Genomic DNA, 17615 nt, shown 5'->3' on the forward strand with positions numbered 1-17615 from the left:
TGGTCCTCTTAAATTTTGAATTCCAGGTTTCATATAATATTTAAAGGCATATCGGATGATCTGCTCCTCCTATAATAGTCACGTCAACCATATGTTTACTATAAGATTGAAATGGGAAAAAACTATGAAATAGCTCCCCAATACAGTCTGATGTATATAGTTTATGTATGAAATGAATGGTGAGCACAGCCCTTCCGAAAATACATTTAAATCGTGTTTAAATGCGATTTTATCCACCCTGATCCTTGTATTCAATTTCAAATTTGGCTCCCAGTGCAGCTTTACTTCCGGGTTATCGCGACGCATCTGGCAGTTCCTTCTCTGTATGTTCATAGCTCATGGTGCTTTCTGGGAAACTGGGAACTGGGAACTCTGAAAAATACGACATCAAATTATGACGTCAGTGATCTTCAGGCCGGAGCTCTAGAAAGATGCCAGAGTTCCCGGCTTAGAATGTAGGAGTTGGATGACCGTTTGAAACGATTTTCCCCTGTCGGAGCTAGTTGTTTCAGTATGACATGTTGGATAAACTAATAAAGACAGACACGCATGTCAAGTTCAATAGCCTTGTTCAAGCATTGTGCAAGTCCCTACACACGGAGTCCGGGGGAACAGCCCAGCTAGTCGATTACCTATCAACTAGACTCCGTAACATCACCCTTTTCAATAGAAAGTGCAAACATAACGGGACAACATGAAGTTCTTAACAGTCAAGTCATAACATTACATTTTCTATTTTACTTCAGTCCCTTGCTTACAGAGTAAGCCTGTCTGGTGGCTTGCACAGCCGACCCACCCGTGAGTATGTGCTCTGACAGGGATTAGGGCCACGAACTGGAGAGCTTGGTGGGGTAGAAGTCTCACCTTCAGTTGGCTCGTGTCTCAGTTCTGCGCCCCTTTGCCCTTTGCCCTTAGGCCTGGACTGTGATCCAGCTCATCTAGGTGAGTGTCTGGCGTGTTCTGTTTTTTTGTCTGCTCTGCAGATCCACCTGATTTCCGACGATAGAGGGAGCCACCGACATCCACCAGGTACGAACGTGGTGCAGCTCTCTGTAGACACGTGCCCAGCCTCCAAAGTCCTGTGGTGTCCCCAGGCAGCGGTTTCATCCTTATCATTTCACCCACCTCCAGCTCTGGTAGGTCTGGAGCAGTCCGGTCCCAGAAGCACTTAGCTCAAGTAGCTTGTTAGCTACGGGGATGGTCGTCTTCAGACGTCTGGACAGAAGGCGTTGTGCTGGGCAGCTGTCCATGTTATCGGTGGGTGTGTTCCTCCACTGTAAGATGGCTTTCCAGGGGTCATTGCTGTCACACAAGGCCCTGCTTAACAGGTTTTCTGCAATCTTGACAGCTGACTCTGTCTTGCCATTTGGGTGTCTAGGAGAGGAGGTCACACTCCCATTCTGAGGCGAAACGCTTGAACTGTGCAGTGAATTGTGGGCCATTGTTCGTGATGACCTTGTCAGGCTGGCCTTGCCTTGCAAACTGCACCTTGCAGCGCTTTATGACCGTCTCTGCAGACAAGTCAGGGAGCAGTTCAATTCCCCAAAAGTTAGAGTAGTGATCAACAACGAGAAGATAGTCATTTTGTCTGTTGCTGAATAAGTCCATGCTGACGATTTGCCAGGCCCTTGTGGGCAGTTCGTGTGACATTACGATTTCCTTTTTGCTGTTCATGAGCGTACTCGTTACATGCGGTACAGCTGCTGACAAAGTCTTTCATTTCTGATTGCATGTTTGGCCAGTATAATGTTTCACGTGCCTGGCGGTAGCATGCGTCACCTCCAACGTGACTGGAGTGTATTTACAACTGCGACCTGGCCAAGATAAAGCAAAGCAGTGCGATAAAAACAACAACACAGAGTTCCATATGGGGTAAAACATAAAGTCAAAACATATTGTTGTTCCTGCTGTAGAGAACAGATGGCATGCCGCTGATAGGCACCTTCAGGCTGTAGAGAACAGATGGCATGCCGCTGATAGGCACCTTCAGGCTGTAGAGAACAGATGGCACGCCGCTGATAGGCACCTTCAGGCTGTAGAGAACAGATGGCATGCCGCTGATAGGCACCTTCAGGCTGTAGAGAACGGATGGCACGCCGCTGATAGGCACCTTCAGGCTGTAGAGAACAGATGGCACGCCGCTGATAGGCACCTTCAGGCTGTAGAGAACAGATGGCACGCCGCTGATAGGCACCTTCAGGCTGTAGAGAACAGATGGCACGCCGCTGATAGGCACCTTCAGGCTGTAGAGAACAGATGGCACGCCGCTGATAGGCACCTTCAGGCTGTAGAGAACAGATGGCACGCCGCTGATAGGCACCTTCAGGCTGTAGAGAACAGATGGCACGCCGCTGATAGGCACCTTCAGGCTGTAGAGAACAGATGGCACGCCGCTGATAGGCACCTTCAGGCTGTAGAGAACAGATGGCACGCCGCTGATAGGCACCTTCAGGCTGTAGAGAACAGATGGCACGCCGCTGATAGGCACCTTCAGGCTGTAGAGAACAGATGGCACGCCGCTGATAGGCACCTTCAGGCTGTAGAGAACAGATGGCACGCCGCTGATAGGCACCTTCAGGCTGTAGAGAACAGATGGCACGCCGCTGATAGGCACCTTCAGGCTGTAGAGAACAGATGGCATGCCGCTGATAGGCACCTTCAGGCTGTAGAGAACAGATGGCATGCCGCTGATAGGTTACCTTCAGGCTGTAGAGAACAGATGGCATGCCGCTGATAGGCACCTTCAGGCTGTAGAGAACAGATGGCATGCCGCTGATAGGCACCTTCAGGCTGTAGAGAACGGATGGCACGCCGCTGATAGGCACCTTCAGGCTGTAGAGAACAGATGGCACGCCGCTGATAGGCACCTCCAGGCTGTAGAGAACAGATGGCATGCCGCTGATAGGCACCTTCAGGCTGTAGAGAACAGATGGCATGCCGCTGATAGGCACCTTCAGGCTGTAGTTTTGCAGAGTCAGGAGCATGCTTTGAAGCCTCTTGGGCGCGTTGAGGAGAGGTTTACTGAATATGGCAATGAGTGGTTTGTGGTCAGTTCCAGCGGTGACCAGCTCTCGACCATATCAGTAGTGATGGAAGCGCTGGCAGGAGAAGACGATGCTGAGGCACTCTTTCTCAATTTGTGCAACGTTTTGTTTCGGAAGGGGTGAGCGCTCTCGAGGCAAAACGCAATGGGCTGGCCTTCCTGCATAAGGCAGCATCCAAGTCCCCTTTGGCTGGAGTCGCTCTGGATTGTGACAGGCTTCGTGACGTCGTAGTAGCGCAACACTGGCATGGATGAAGCCAGAGATTTCATCTCCTGCACTGCGGCCACGTGTTTGTGTACCCAGTGCCATGGTGTGTCTTGGTCCAGCAACCGGCGCAGAGGCTCACAGACTGCTGATAGGTGTGGCATGAACTTAGCAAGATAGTTTGCAAAACCGATGAGATGCTGTACTCCTTTTTTGCATCAGTCGTGTTTTGGCATGTCGAGGATCGCTCTTCTGGGTCTGGCTTCAGGCCTTCGGCCGAGAGAATGGGCCCATGGAAGTAGACATCTTTCACCTTGAACTGCAGCTTCTTCAGGCCAAGGCTCAGCTTAACTGATCGGCAGCGCTCCATCAGCGCCAGGAGCTTCCCATCGTGGTTCTGCGTTCTGCTTCTTCGTCTGTGTCACCGCAGCCTTACGATCAGGACATCGTCAGCGATGGGTTCACAGCCCTTGAGCCCAGCCAGTAACTCGTGCTGCTTGCGTTGGCATACCTCAGGCGCCACCGAGGCACCAAACGGGAGCTTGAGCCAGCGTTTTCCCGACCACGGGGGGGTCAAGAAGGTAGTCATGAAGCTGCTTTCTTCGTCCAGCTTGCATTGAAGGAATGCATCTCGGGCAAGGTGAAAATCATGGCCCTTGGGAAGTTTTGTAGAGGACATCCTCCAGTGTCGGTATGACATAGTGGGAGTGTTTCAGTGCTTGGTTCAGATGTTTTGGGTCGACACAGACCCTCAGCTTCTCTGTTGCTGATCCAGTCAGTTGGTTCAGTCACAGGTGTCATGTGGCCGTCGGCCTCATACTTGTCCAGCTGGGCCTTCACAGCCACTTTCATTGCAATGGGCCACATTGCGAGGAGCACACTGGACTGGAGTGACGCTCTCATCCAATTCAAAGTGTAGCTCCCCAGGCACTGATTCAACAGGCCTGTTGACTACACCGTCATTTCTGCTGAGTAGTTGTTCTTTGGACAGGAGTCCATGCTGGACATGCTCCACGATGTGCAGGGTCATTTGGTACGGTGAACTGCGTCAGTCCCAGGCTTTTCGCATGTAGAGCCTGAGAGGAGAGGATGTTGACTGGTTTTCACGATCTCAAACTCCAGTTTGTGTTTGTGTCCCCAGAATAACACATTCGGTCTCAAAGATGCCCGTAGAGCTCATTAGCTCTCCTGAGTACAGCGTTAGTCTAGTATCGCTGGGCTGAGATGTGTGTCAGGTATCAAAGATGCCCGTAGAGCTCATTAGGTCTCCTGAGTACAGCTTTAGTCTAGTATCGCTGGGCTGAGATGTGTGTCAGGTATCAAAGATGCCCGTAGAGCTCATTAGGTCTCCTGAGTACAGCTTTAGTCTAGTATCGCTGGGCTGAGATGTGTGTCAGGTACCAGATTGATTTTGTCTTTGTAGCTCCTTTACGTTGCACGTAGCACCGGAATCCAGTTGAAATTGTTGCTGCTTGTTGTGTAATTTGCTGCTGTGTCCCTCTACAGCCGCAATGGATTTTGTTTTGAAAGCGGCATAAGTACACCCCCGATGTGATCAGTGTTGCCAACTTACCGACTTTGTCGCTATATTTAGCGAGTTTTCAGACCCCTCTAGCCACACATTTTCAAAAAAGCGACCAGCGACAAATCAAGCGACTTTTTCTGGTGTTATTGGAGACTTTTGGAGACTGACGTGAAAGCACGTATCGTTCTTACTCTTCTCAGCGAGCAGCGGGTGCCGTGGGCCCCGTCCCAAAGCACTCACAGGCGGCCCAGTCTTCGCGCAGCAGTCCCTCCAGGCTGCAGTCAGAGCAGGAGATGTTCACCCCTCCGCGTCCAGACTGCAAATGAATCGCGCATGCGGGAAGCCGCCGCTAGCTGATCCCGCCCTGGCTTACATTCAGGGCGGGATGTAAATGTAGGGTGTTTTTGACTCCCTTTTTGTCTCTCCCACGACATTATTCCCCTCTCCTACAGCGTCCATCGCAATTACATGCACATGGCAAATTATGCAAATTAGGCGATGACGAGAACTAAATATATTTAAATAGTGGAGTAGGGTGGTGTTATTTAATTATTATTGTAATTTTTTTTTTTTTTTTTTTTTGTTAGATGGTAGGGTATATGTATATATTTATTTATTTTTTAAGCAAAGGGAGTTGTACTCCAGTGCAGCCGTTAAACCTCATCGAAGAAGAAGCAACAGTCGACTGTAACTTTTGTAAAGCCACATGCTTTGTGGTCTGTTGACGTGTTTTCTAACTTTTGTAAAGCCACATGCTTTGTGGTCTGTTGACGTGTTTTCTAACTTTTGTAAAGCCACATGCTTTGTGGTCTGTTGACGTGTTTTCTAACTTTTGTAAAGCCACATGACGTGTTTTCTAACTTTTGTAAAGCCACATGCTTTGTGGTCTGTTGACGTGTTTTCTAACTTTTGTAAAGCCACATGCTTTGTGGTCTGTTGACGTGTTTTCTAACTTTTGTAAAGCCACATGCTTTGTGGTCTGTTGACGTGTTTTCTAAGCAGTTGGCTCTTTGACGAAGACGTGTCGCGGTCAATCTACAGGGACTTTCGTACGTTTTCAGAATTTCAACTGGTGAGTCTGATCAGTTTTCTTCGGGCTAGCTAACATTAGCACGCAGTTCATTTTAACTTTGTCAACAAGCTAGAAAATAGCGTTGTCAATAACAGTATTTTATTTGGCAACAGTCAAACACAGGTAGCTGTGTTTCTCTTCCATGATAACTCACAGTTTTGAGGATTGATAAAAAAAAACTAGCTGGTTATTACATAACGTTACTAGCTAGCTGGCTAATTAAAGAATGTTAACGTTAGCTAGCTATGCTTGTTATATCCATTTAATGAACACATTGTTCTAAGCCTCTCTTTATTTATTGATTATGTAATATGAATTGGATAAGTTACACCAGAAATGGTTAGCTAACAGGTTGTATGACTGGCTGTTTAGTGTGAGCACTGTAGCTAGCTAGCCACATTAAAGTATGTAAATAACGTTAGGCTCTTAGGCCATTGACTGAGTGTATTCAGGCCATCCGACCTCATATCCATTATACTAACAGGTGACTGAAAAGTTATTCACATATCTCTTACAAAGTTGGCAGTGCTGTAAAGTACTTAAGTCAAAATACGTTGAAGTACTACTTGGCTAAATCGTTTATGGGTGTATCTGTACTTTAATTCAACTTTTACTCCACTACATTCCTAAAGAAAATAATGTACTTTTGACTCCATACGTTTTCCCTGACACACAAAACTACTCCTTACATTTTGAATGCTTAGCAGGACAAGAAAATGGTCCAACTCCTGCAATTATCACGAAAACGTCCCTGGTCAGCCCTAATGCCTCTGATCTGGCGGATTCACTAAACACAAATGTTTCATTTGTGAACGATGTTGGAGTGTGCTCCTGGCTATCTGTAAATAAATAGAAAATCGTGCCGACATGTTTGCTTAATATAAGGAATGTGAAATTATTTATACTTTTACTTTTGATACTTCAGTATATTTAAAACCAAATACTTTAAGACTTTTACTCAAGTAGTATTTTACTGGGTGACTAACTTTTATTTGAGTAATTTTCTAGTAAGGTATCTTTTACTTTTACTCAAGTATGACAATTAGGGGACTTTTTCCACCACTGCAGGTTGTTGGTTACTGTTAGAGTGTTGGATGCACATGATTTGATGATAACCTGTTCAAGTAAAACTGGGGTTGTCTGCAAAGATGACAACCACTGGGCACAATTAGCCTGGGGACAAGGTTATAGTCAATAAAATAGATCCTCTTTGGTTCTAGCTAGCTTCATGCATAATATGCCATGCAGTTCCGTAGTGATGTCCCACCTGGTTGTCTGTCTAATTCCAAGCAGATGGAGACAGTAGGGACTGGGATGGTTCATGTTGATTATTTAACAGGAGCATTTAAAGGGATGCATCCCAAATAGCATGCTATTCCCTATTTAGTGCACTACTTTTGACCAGGCTCTGGTCTAAAGTAGTGAACTATATATATAATAGGGTGCCACCTGGGATGCAGCCAAGGTCTCACCTCGGTGTGTCGTGGTACTGCTGAATGCTGCCAGATCTCCCCCCCCTCATCTCTGTTTCTCCGTTTCATTTCATTACAGACACACAGATGACCAGCCATCTGCTCCACAACACCAGTCAGCTACAGTGATACCCCTCCTGTCACCTCTAAGCAGCGTCACCACGCGGCTAAACTAGTAGAGGTGTGTTCTGTTGGGCTTGTAATGGGGCATCAAGACACGATAGGCTCACCTGTCTTTTCTTGACGTTCCTGGGGTTGGTTGGTGCTCTCTGCTCTGTCCTCTGTCCTCCTGTCGTAGCCTGACGGGGGTTATTGGTAACGGACTCATCAGTCTGCCTGACGTAACACACTAGTCATGTAATAGGGCAGGGATCCAGGTCAATAGGTCACAGTCAGACCTACAGGCCCAGCTGACCTGGACCTCGCTGTATCACTCACTGGCCAAGTCTCAAATGGCACCCTATTCACTGTTTATAGGGCACTACTTTAGACCAGGACCCAATGGCACCCTATCCCCTAAATCAGTGGTATTCAAAGTCGGTGTTGCGGGGGAACTGCAAAAAATATAGTGCAGATTATTGTATGGGACAATATACAAAAGTTTTTGAGAAATGGAGTAAATGTATTTATTGGTTTCTTTTCATTCTGATGTGATGAAAATGTAATACATTGAAGGTTAGTGGATTAAAAAAATAAATGGGTCCCCGCTGAAAAAGTTTGAATACCACTGCATTTTACATTTACATTTTAGTCATTTAGCAGACGCTCTTATCCAGAGCGACTTACAGTTAGTGAGTGCATACATTCTTTTTTTCATATTGGCCCCCCATGGGAATCGAACCCACAACCGTGGCATTGCAAACGCCATGCTCTATCAACTGAGCTACATCCCTGCCGGCCATTCCCTCCCCTACCCTGGACGACGCTGGGCCAATTGTGCGCCGCCCCCTATATAGTGCACTATTTTTAACCAGGATCCTATGGGCCCTAGTGCACTAAATAGAGACTAGGGTGCCATTTCAGACGCAGTCACTCACTCAGTCGCTCTCACAAAACCAGACAATAATGTAATTATTGATTTTTCAAAGAACAGCTAGAACTCACCGCCACCAAACTTTACAGTTGGCACTATGCATTGGGGCAGGTAGCGTTGTCCTGGCATCCGCCAAACCCAGATTCGTCCGTCGGACTGCCAGATGGTGACGCGTGATTCATCACTCCAGAGAATGCGTTTCCACTGCTCCAGAGTCCAATGGTGGCGAGCTTTATACCACTCCAGCCGACACTTGGCATTGCTCATGGTGATCTTAGGCTTGTGTGCGGATGCTCTGCCATGGAAACCCGTTTTCATGAAGCTCCAGACGAACAGTTCTTGTGCTGACGTTTGGAAATCTGTAGTGAGTGTTGCAACCGAGGACAGATTATTTTTACGCGCTTCAGCACTCGCCGATCCCATTCTGTTAAGTTGTGTGGCCTACCACTTCGCAGCTAAGCCGTTGTTGCTCCTAGACGTTTCCACTTCCCAATAACAGCACTTACAGTTGACAGTGGCAGCTCTAGCAGGGCAGAAATTTGACAAACTGACTTGTTGGAAAGGTGGCATCCTGTGACGGTGCCACATTGAGTAACTGAGCTCTTCAGTAAGGCCATTCTACTCCCAATGTTTGTGTATAGAGATTGCACGGCTGTTTGCTCGATTTTATACACCTGTCAGCAACGGGTGTGGCTGAAATAGCTGAATCCACTAATTTGAAGGGGTGTCCACATACGTTTGTGTATATATAGTGTAGAACTCACATCATACTGTATCAGAGAACACAGCTAGAACCAACATCATACTGTATCAGAGAACACAGCCATAACCAACATCATACTGTATCAGAGAACACAGCTAGAACCAACATCATACTGTATCAGAGAACACAGCTAGAACCAACACCATACTGTATCAGAGAACACAGCCATAACCAACATCATACTGTATCAGAGAACACAGCTAGAACCAACATCATACTGTATCAGAGAACACAGCTAGAACCAACACCATACTGTATCAGAGATTACAGCTAGAACCAACATCATACTGTATCAGAGATTACAGCTAGAACCAACATCATACTGTATCAGAGATTACAGCTAGAACCAACATCATACTGTATCAGAGAACACAGCTAGAACCAACATCATACTGTATCAGAGATTACAGCTAGAACCAACATCATACTGTATCAGAGAACACAGCTAGAACCAACATCATACTGTATCAGAGAACACAGCTAGAACCAACATCATACTGTATCAGAGATTACAGCTAGAACCAACATCATACTGTATCAGAGATTACAGCTAGAACCAACATCATACTGTATCAGAGATTACAGCTAGAACCAACATCATACTGTATCAGAGAACACAGCTAGAACCAACATCATACTGTATCAGAGAACACAGCTAGAACCAACATCATACTGTATCAGAGATTACAGCTAGAACCAACATCATACTGTATCAGAGATTACAGCTAGAACCAACATCATACTGTATCAGAGATTACAGCTAGAACCAACATCATACTGTATCAGAGAACACAGCTAGAACCAACATCATACTGTATCAGAGAACACAGCTAGAACCAACATCATACTGTATCAGAGATTACAGCTAGAACCAACATCATACTGTATCAGAGAACACAGCTAGAACCAACATCATACTGTATCAGAGATTACAGCTAGAACCAACATCATACTGTATCAGAGAACACAGCTAGAACCAACATCATACTGTATCAGAGAACACAGCTAGAACCAACATCATACTGTATCAGAGATTACAGCTAGAACCAACATCATACTGTATCAGAGAACACAGCTAGAACCAACATCATACTGTATCAGAGATTACAGCTAGAACCAACATCAGACTGTATCAGAGAACACAGCTAGAACCAACATCAGACTGTATCAGAGAACACAGCTAGAACCAACATCATACTGTATCAGAGAACACAGCTAGAACCAACACCATACTGTATCAGAGATTACAGCTAGAACCAACATCATACTGTATCAGAGAACACAGCTAGAACCAACATCATACTGTATCAGAGAACACAGCTAGAACCAACATCATACTGTATCAGAGAACACAGCTAGAACCAACATCATACTGTATCAGAGATTACAGCTAGAACCAACATCATACTGTATCAGAGAACACAGCTAGAACCAACATCATACTGTATCAGAGAACACAGCTAGAACCAACATCAGACTGTATCAGAGAACACAGCTAGAACCAACATCAGACTGTATCAGAGAACACAGCTAGAACCAACATCATACTGTATCAGAGATTACAGCTAGAACCAACATCAGACTGTATCAGAGAACACAGCTAGAACCAACATCAGACTGTATCAGCAAGAGATGAGATACCTCATCAAACATCAGAATATCGCCTGACTCACTGAGGCAGAAGTCAATCAAAGTGTAGCCTATACGTATTGTATTACCAATATGGATTGTATTCATTTTCAGCCAACCATGGTCATTTCTGAACCAGGACAGCTGAGGAATAAGGTGTGACTCTTCCTCCACCAGGTGCTGTTGTCAGTAACATCCAGGTGAGCTAACTTGTGGATGAGGGAGGAGACATTTTACATTTACATTTTAGTCATTTAGCAGACTCTCTTATCCAGAGCGACTTACAGTTAGTGAGTGCATACATTTTACATACTGGGATACCACTTACCTGACCCAACAGACTCACCTGCAGAACAGACGGAGCCCCGCCCCAGAGCAGACACAACTCACCTGGACAGAAGACCCAGAACAGAGACAACTCACCTGGACAGAAGACACAACTCCCCTGGACAGAAGACCCAGAACAGAGACAACTCACCTGGACAGAAGACCCAGAACAGAGACAACTCACCTGGACAGAAGACACAACTCACCTGGACAGAAGACCCAGAGCAGACACCACTTACCTGGACAGAAGACCCAGAACAGAGACAACTCACCTGGACAGAAGACACAACTCACCTGGACAGAAGACACAACTCACCTGGACAGAAGACACAACTCACCTGGACAGAAGACACAACTCACCTGGACAGAAGACCCAGAACAGAGACAACTCACCTGGACAGAAGACCCAGAACAGAGACAACTCACCTGGACAGAAGACCCAGAACATAGACAACTCACCTGGACAGAAGACCCAGAACAGAGACAACTCACCTGGACAGAAGACCCAGAGCAGAGAAGTCACAGCTCACCTGCAGTCCCAGAGAAGTCACAGCTCACCTGCAGTCCCAGAGAAGTCACAGCTCACCTGCAGTCCCAGAGAAGTCACAGCTCACCTGCAGTCCCAGAGAAGACACAGCTCACCTGCAGTCCCAGAGAAGACACAGCTCACCTGCAGTCCCAGAGAAGTCACAGCTCACCTGCAGTCCCAGAGAAGTCACAGCTCACCTGCAGTCCCAGAGAAGTCACAGCTCACCTGCAGTCCCAGAGAAGACACAGCTCACCTGCAGTCCCAGAGAAGACACAGCTCACCTGCAGTCCCAGAGAAGACACAGCTCACCTGCAGTCCCAGAGAAGTCACAGCTCACCTGCAGTCCCAGAGAAGTCACAGCTCACCTGCAGTCCCAGAGAAGTCACAGCTCACCTGCAGTCCCAGAGAAGACACAGCTCACCTGCAGTCCCAGAGAAGTCACAGCTCACCTGCAGTCCCAGAGAAGTCACAGCTCACCTGCAGTCCCAGAGAAGTCACAGCTCACCTGCAGTCCCAGAGAAGACACAGCTCACCTGCAGTCCCAGAGAAGACACAGCTCACCTGCAGTCCCAGAGAAGACACAGCTCACCTGCAGTCCCAGAGAAGTCACAGCTCACCTGCAGTCCCAGAGAAGTCACAGCTCACCTGCAGTCCCAGAGAAGTCACAGCTCACCTGCAGTCCCAGAGAAGACACAGCTCACCTGCAGTCCCAGAGAAGTCACAGCTCACCTGCAGTCCCAGAGAAGACACAGCTCACCTGCAGTCCCAGAGAAGTCACAGCTCACCTGCAGTCCCAGAGAAGACACAGCTCACCTGCAGTCCCAGAGAAGACACAGCTCACCTGCAGTCCCAGAGCAGCAGATCCTCCTGTCCTGAAGGTATCCCAGGGTTCCACCAGGTAAGGAACAGACACACAGATCTGTTAGCCAAACCCACAGGTTGGTGGTTATCTCTCCTCTGTTAGCCAAACCCACAGGTTGGTGGTTATCTCTCCTCTGTTAGCCAAACCCACAGGTTGGTGGTTATCTCTCCTCTGTTAGCCAAACCCACAGGTTGGTGGTTATCTCTCCTCTGAGCCTCTAGTACTTTGCTTTTAGAAATATATTCTGAAGCTGTTTGTTATTATTGTGTATATGCTGGACATTGTATTCCACTGTGCTATTCAAAGCCATCAGCCTGTTGTCCTGAGCTATAACCAGCTCTAGACTTCATCATTTAGGTTACCCATCAGCCTGTTGTCCTGGGCTATAACCAGCTCTAGACTTCATCATTTAGGTTACCCATCAGCCTGTTGTCCTGAGCTATAACCAGCTCTAGACTTCATCATTTAGGTTACCCATCAGCCTGTTGTCCTGGGCTATAACCAGCTCTAGACTTCATCATTTAGGTCACCCATCAGCCTGTTGTCCTGAGCTATAACCAGCTCTAGACTGGACCTCTTAGCAGAACAGTGTGAGAGACCGGGACACTGGCTGACATCAAAGCACCGCATAGTGTAACAAGGATCTGGGGCAGATTAAAGCTAGTCTAGTTACTGGTGGAACAAGGATCTGGGGCAGATCATTTTGTAGCATTTTTGTTTTGTTTTGATTTGATATTTTACTGGGCTGATGGTGCCTGCATCCGATGGTCAGCCTCAGCGGGGGGAGAGAGCATCAGGCTGAGGGTCGGCCTCTCATCAGCCCTCCGCTCTCCCTTTCCTCCGCCTCTCACCAGCCCTCCGCTCTCCCTTTCCTCCAGTGACTCCGACCAAATAGGGACACCTTCCTCCAGCTGACGGTGAAACCCGAGTCACACCGCATTATTTCTGCCTCATGCACAAATTCAGAGAAAGTGAAATTCCTTGATATTAAAAAAAGCCCCAGGCTGCTAATAACAATGGAAGCCTATCGATCCACTTTCCTCCTCATTCATTACCGCCGAGAGGAAGAAGGAAGAAAGTACATTTTATGGCTTATAAAAGTGTTGAAGACAGTGTTGACAGCGCTGAGTAAGAACTTTAAACATGAACTCACTCGTAAAAACAGAAGCTGTATTCGTTGACAGTCTCTCTCTAGTCATGGTTTTAAAAACGTTTTGAAATCTCACAGTTTCAAATTTGCTGTAGCTTTTTTTTTTTTTTCACTGCTACGTTACTGCAGACACGGTAATCTGAGCCATCCGATTGGCCAGCACTTGATCTGCTCTCCGGGCCCGCCAGGAAGGCGTAGTTTGTACCTTCAGACACATAAAATGGGAACAGTTGGCCTACCCGGCGCGCAGGGCAGCTGAATCAGGTGCACCTACCGCCGACAGCCAGAGAGGAGGAATAAAATAAAAAATAGGATCGCAAGGCTTTACCAGTCGATGGCGATGGACCAGTTGGTGACCACTGCTCCTATAGGATCTAGCGGTAGCAGCACATGCATCCAGAACTTTCTGAAGCTTTCACTTCGCTCTGACATTCTCTATTAGCCACAGAGCTCTCGCTGCTTAGCAACAGCCACCAGACAGAGTTCCATCCACCGGAGTTCCATCCATGCGTGCGGTTATGAACTTCTCCTTGTGTTATTGTTTGTGTAATAAGCATATAGGCTAGTCCTGCTGTGGCAATGATCACACTGGGCTTTCAGAGGTTCCTTCTCAGGCTCTGTAGACTAGTCTTTAGTTAAAGGGCTGAGTACCGATTTAAAAAGAAGAGTTGATAGGTCAGAAGGACAAGCAGAATAGAAATGGTACTTAGGTTATGTGTGAAGTATCAGGAAAAGTATGCCGCAAATATTACAGCGTACTTCACGCCTGAATATAATCATCCAGTAGTTCAACTATTCATGGGATGAATGTTTCGTCACAATATTGTTTTGGACTGATGCCCGACTGAGCATTCTACTCAATGCATCGTCAATGAGTGCTGATGAAAGATTTCATCAAGTGTATTACAGTGGCTTGGAAATACAATGACATTCAAAAGGAGGCAAATGATGAATAGGAAAACCTTTTGTCGTCATTTTGATGTCACCAATCAGGCCTTTTATGGTAGAGTGGCCAGACGGTAAAAGGCACATGACAGCCCGCTTGGAGTATGCCAAAAAAGGCACCTGAAGACTCTCAGACCATGAGAAACAGGATTCTCTGGTCTGAGGAAACCAAGATTGAACTCTTTGGCCTGAATGCCAAGCGTCACGTCTGGAGTAAACCTGGCAGCATCCCTACGGTGAAGCATGGTGGTGGCAGCATCATGCTGTGGGGATGTTTTTCAGCGGCAGGAACTGGGAGACTAGTCAGGATCGGGGGAAAAATGAACGGAGCAAAGTACAGAGAGATCCTTGATGAAAACCTGTTCCAGAGCACTCAGGACCTCAGACTGGGGCGAGGTTCACCTTCCAACAGGACAACGACCCTAAGCACACAGCCAAGACAACACAGGAGTGGCTTCGGGACAAGTCTCTGAATGTCCTTGAGTGGCCCAGCCAGAGCCCGGACTTGAACCCAATCTATCATCTCTGGAGAGACCTGAAAATAGCTGTGCAGCGACGCTCCCCATCCAACCTGACAGAGCTTGAGAGGATCTGCAGAGAAGAATGGGAGAAACTCCCTAAATACAGGTGTGCCAAGCTTGTAGTGTCATACCCAATAAGACTCTAGGCTGTAATCGCTGCCAAAGGCGCTTCAACAAAGTACTGATAAAGGGTCTGAATACTTATGTAAATGTGATATTTCCGTTTTTTAATTGTAATACATTTGGAAAAAAATTCTAAAAACCTGTTTTTGCTTCGTCATTATGGGGTATCGTGTGTAGATTGATGGGAAAAAAAACGATTTAATCAATTTTAGAATACGGCTGTAATGTAACAAAATGTGGAAAAAGTAAAGGTGTCTGAATACTTTCCGAATGCACTGTAACGTTAGCTAGCTAGCTAAGATTGAAGGGAGACCACCCGATTTTTAGCTAGCTAACGTTAGTATTTCTAGCTATTTTTGACAAACTTTGCTAGCTAATTACATTGCCATCTGTCTAAAGTGAATTTGACGACATGATAATGCTGGGAAAGTTGTTTCCTATTACAGTAAATATTTGACTACTTTAGCAATGTCATGGTATTTCCAGGCACTATAGTGTAATTTAGACTAAACAGTAGTTACCTCCGTCCAGAATTACTGGTCTTATCGCCACGTTAGGGCACCACTATGGCGGCGCCGGCAGAGGGCGGCTTGAGAACGTTCATAACAATGGCAAGACGCAACTGAGTGACGGCGGCGCAACCTATGAACAGGATAATGAAAACATCCATGCCTGTCATGATGTGTGCAGTGTGTACAGTAATGATCAGTAACACGTTGGGAGAGCAGGCAGGTGGCAGGTTGGGAGAGTAGGCAGGTTGGGAGGTTGGGAGAGCAGACAGGTTGGGAGAGCAGGCAGGTGGCAGGTTGGGAGAGCAGACAGGTTGGGAGAGCAGGCAGGTGGCAGGTTGGGAGAGCAGGCAGGTGGCAGGTTGGGAGAGCAGGCAGGTGGCAGGTTGGGAGAGCAGGCAGGTGGCAAGTGGCAGGTTGGGAGAGCAGGCAGGTGGCAGGTGGCAGGTTGGGACAGCAGGCAGGTGGCAGGTTGGGAGAGCAGGCAGGTGGCAGGTTGGGAGAGCAGACAGGTGGCAGGTTGGGAGAGCAGGCAGGTGGCAGGTTGGGAGAGCAGGCAGGTGGCAGGTTGGGAGAGCAGACAGGTGGCAGGTTGGGAGAGCAGGCAGGTGGCAGGTTGGGAGAGCAGGCAGGTGGCAGGTTGGGAGAGCAGACAGGTGGCAGGTTGGGAGAGCAGGCAGGTGGCAGGTTGGGAGAGCAGACAGAAACCCTGATGTGATGCTACCGGACGGACGGAACAAACCCTAATGTTCCCCCCAGTAAAGCCACAGTGGGAAGGAGTAAATAGATGAAATGATAGTGGCTGGGAGGGTTCTGTAGCTGTATCCCAACTGCCACCCTATTCCCTACACAGTGCTCTACTGGCTCCAGTCAAATCTAGTGCACTATATAGGGAATAGGGTGCTATTTGGGACGCGGGCTTTGTTTCTGCCGGCCTCTTGGTGACATCCCATACAACAGCTGCTTAGCATCACTAGGAGGCCTGTGAAGCCTGGTCAGGCCTTTGCCCTGAGACTAGGAGGCCTGTGAAGCCTGGTCAGGCCTTTGCCCTGAGACTAGGAGGCCTGTGAAGCCTGGTCAGGCCTTTGCCCTGAGACTAGGAGGCCTGTGAAGCCTGGTCAGGCCTTTGCCCTGAGACTAGGAGGCCTGTGAAGCCTGGTCAGGCCTTTGCCCTGAGACTAGGAGGCCTGTGAAGCCTGGTCAGGCCTTTGCCCTGAGACTAGGAGGCCTGTGAAGCCTGGTCAGGCCTTTGCCCTGAGACTAGGAGGCCTGTGAAGCCTGGTCAGGCCTTTGCCCTGAGACTAGGAGGCCTGTGAAGCCTGGTCAGGCCTTTGCCCTGAGACTAGGAGGCCTGTGAAGCCTGGTCAGGCCTTTGCCCTGAGACTAGGAGGCCTGTGAAGCCTGGTCAGGCCTTTGCCCTGAGACTGCAGCCTCTCCCACGCGCACACACACCGCAGCATTTAAAGACTCTTAAAATGCTGCAGAGAGCCGAGGTCAAAGGCTTAAAGCCATCAGATTCCATCTCCCCATCTCTCCATATACAGTATGATAGCTGCTGTCTGGTGAGTGCTTTGAGTTCACTGTTCTGGAACAGACCAGGGGTGGGAAAACTACGCCTGCAGGCCGCATTTCAATCGGCTGGCAGGCCGGATGCCAGGGATTTTGTGAAAAATAAAGTTTTTAATTCGAAATCCAAATGTGGCCCTCGAGCCCAGAAGTTGTCCCATCCCTAGACTAGACCATAATACCAAAAAGACAGGACTTTGATTGATGTATAGACAGAAGATGTAGTGGCTGCACAACAGGCTGTGGCTTCACATGTGCTTGGCTAGGACCAAAAGGGTCCGTGGCCTGAAGCTTGGCTAGGACCATGAGGGTCCAGGCTTGAAGCTTGGCTAGGACCATGA

General features: G+C 47.7%; 1 protein-coding gene across 1 annotated transcript in view; it reads left to right on the top strand.

Moving 5' to 3' along the window:
* The first annotated feature begins 4245 nt into the window (after window positions 1-4245).
* The window catches only part of LOC123484114 (uncharacterized protein C2orf16-like), a 71927-nt gene continuing 58557 nt past the window's right edge, over window positions 4246-17615 (top strand). Inside the window, exons 1-3 of the mRNA XM_045214127.1 lie at window positions 4246-4286; window positions 4390-4440; window positions 11083-12496. Of these exons, the coding sequence (XP_045070062.1) occupies window positions 4246-4286; window positions 4390-4440; window positions 11083-12496 (1506 nt within the window). The remainder of the gene's footprint in view (window positions 4287-4389; window positions 4441-11082; window positions 12497-17615) is intronic.

The sequence above is a fragment of the Coregonus clupeaformis genome, unplaced genomic scaffold (genome assembly GCF_020615455.1).
Source record: "Coregonus clupeaformis isolate EN_2021a unplaced genomic scaffold, ASM2061545v1 scaf0200, whole genome shotgun sequence".
Taxonomy (NCBI): Eukaryota; Metazoa; Chordata; class Actinopteri; order Salmoniformes; family Salmonidae; genus Coregonus; species Coregonus clupeaformis.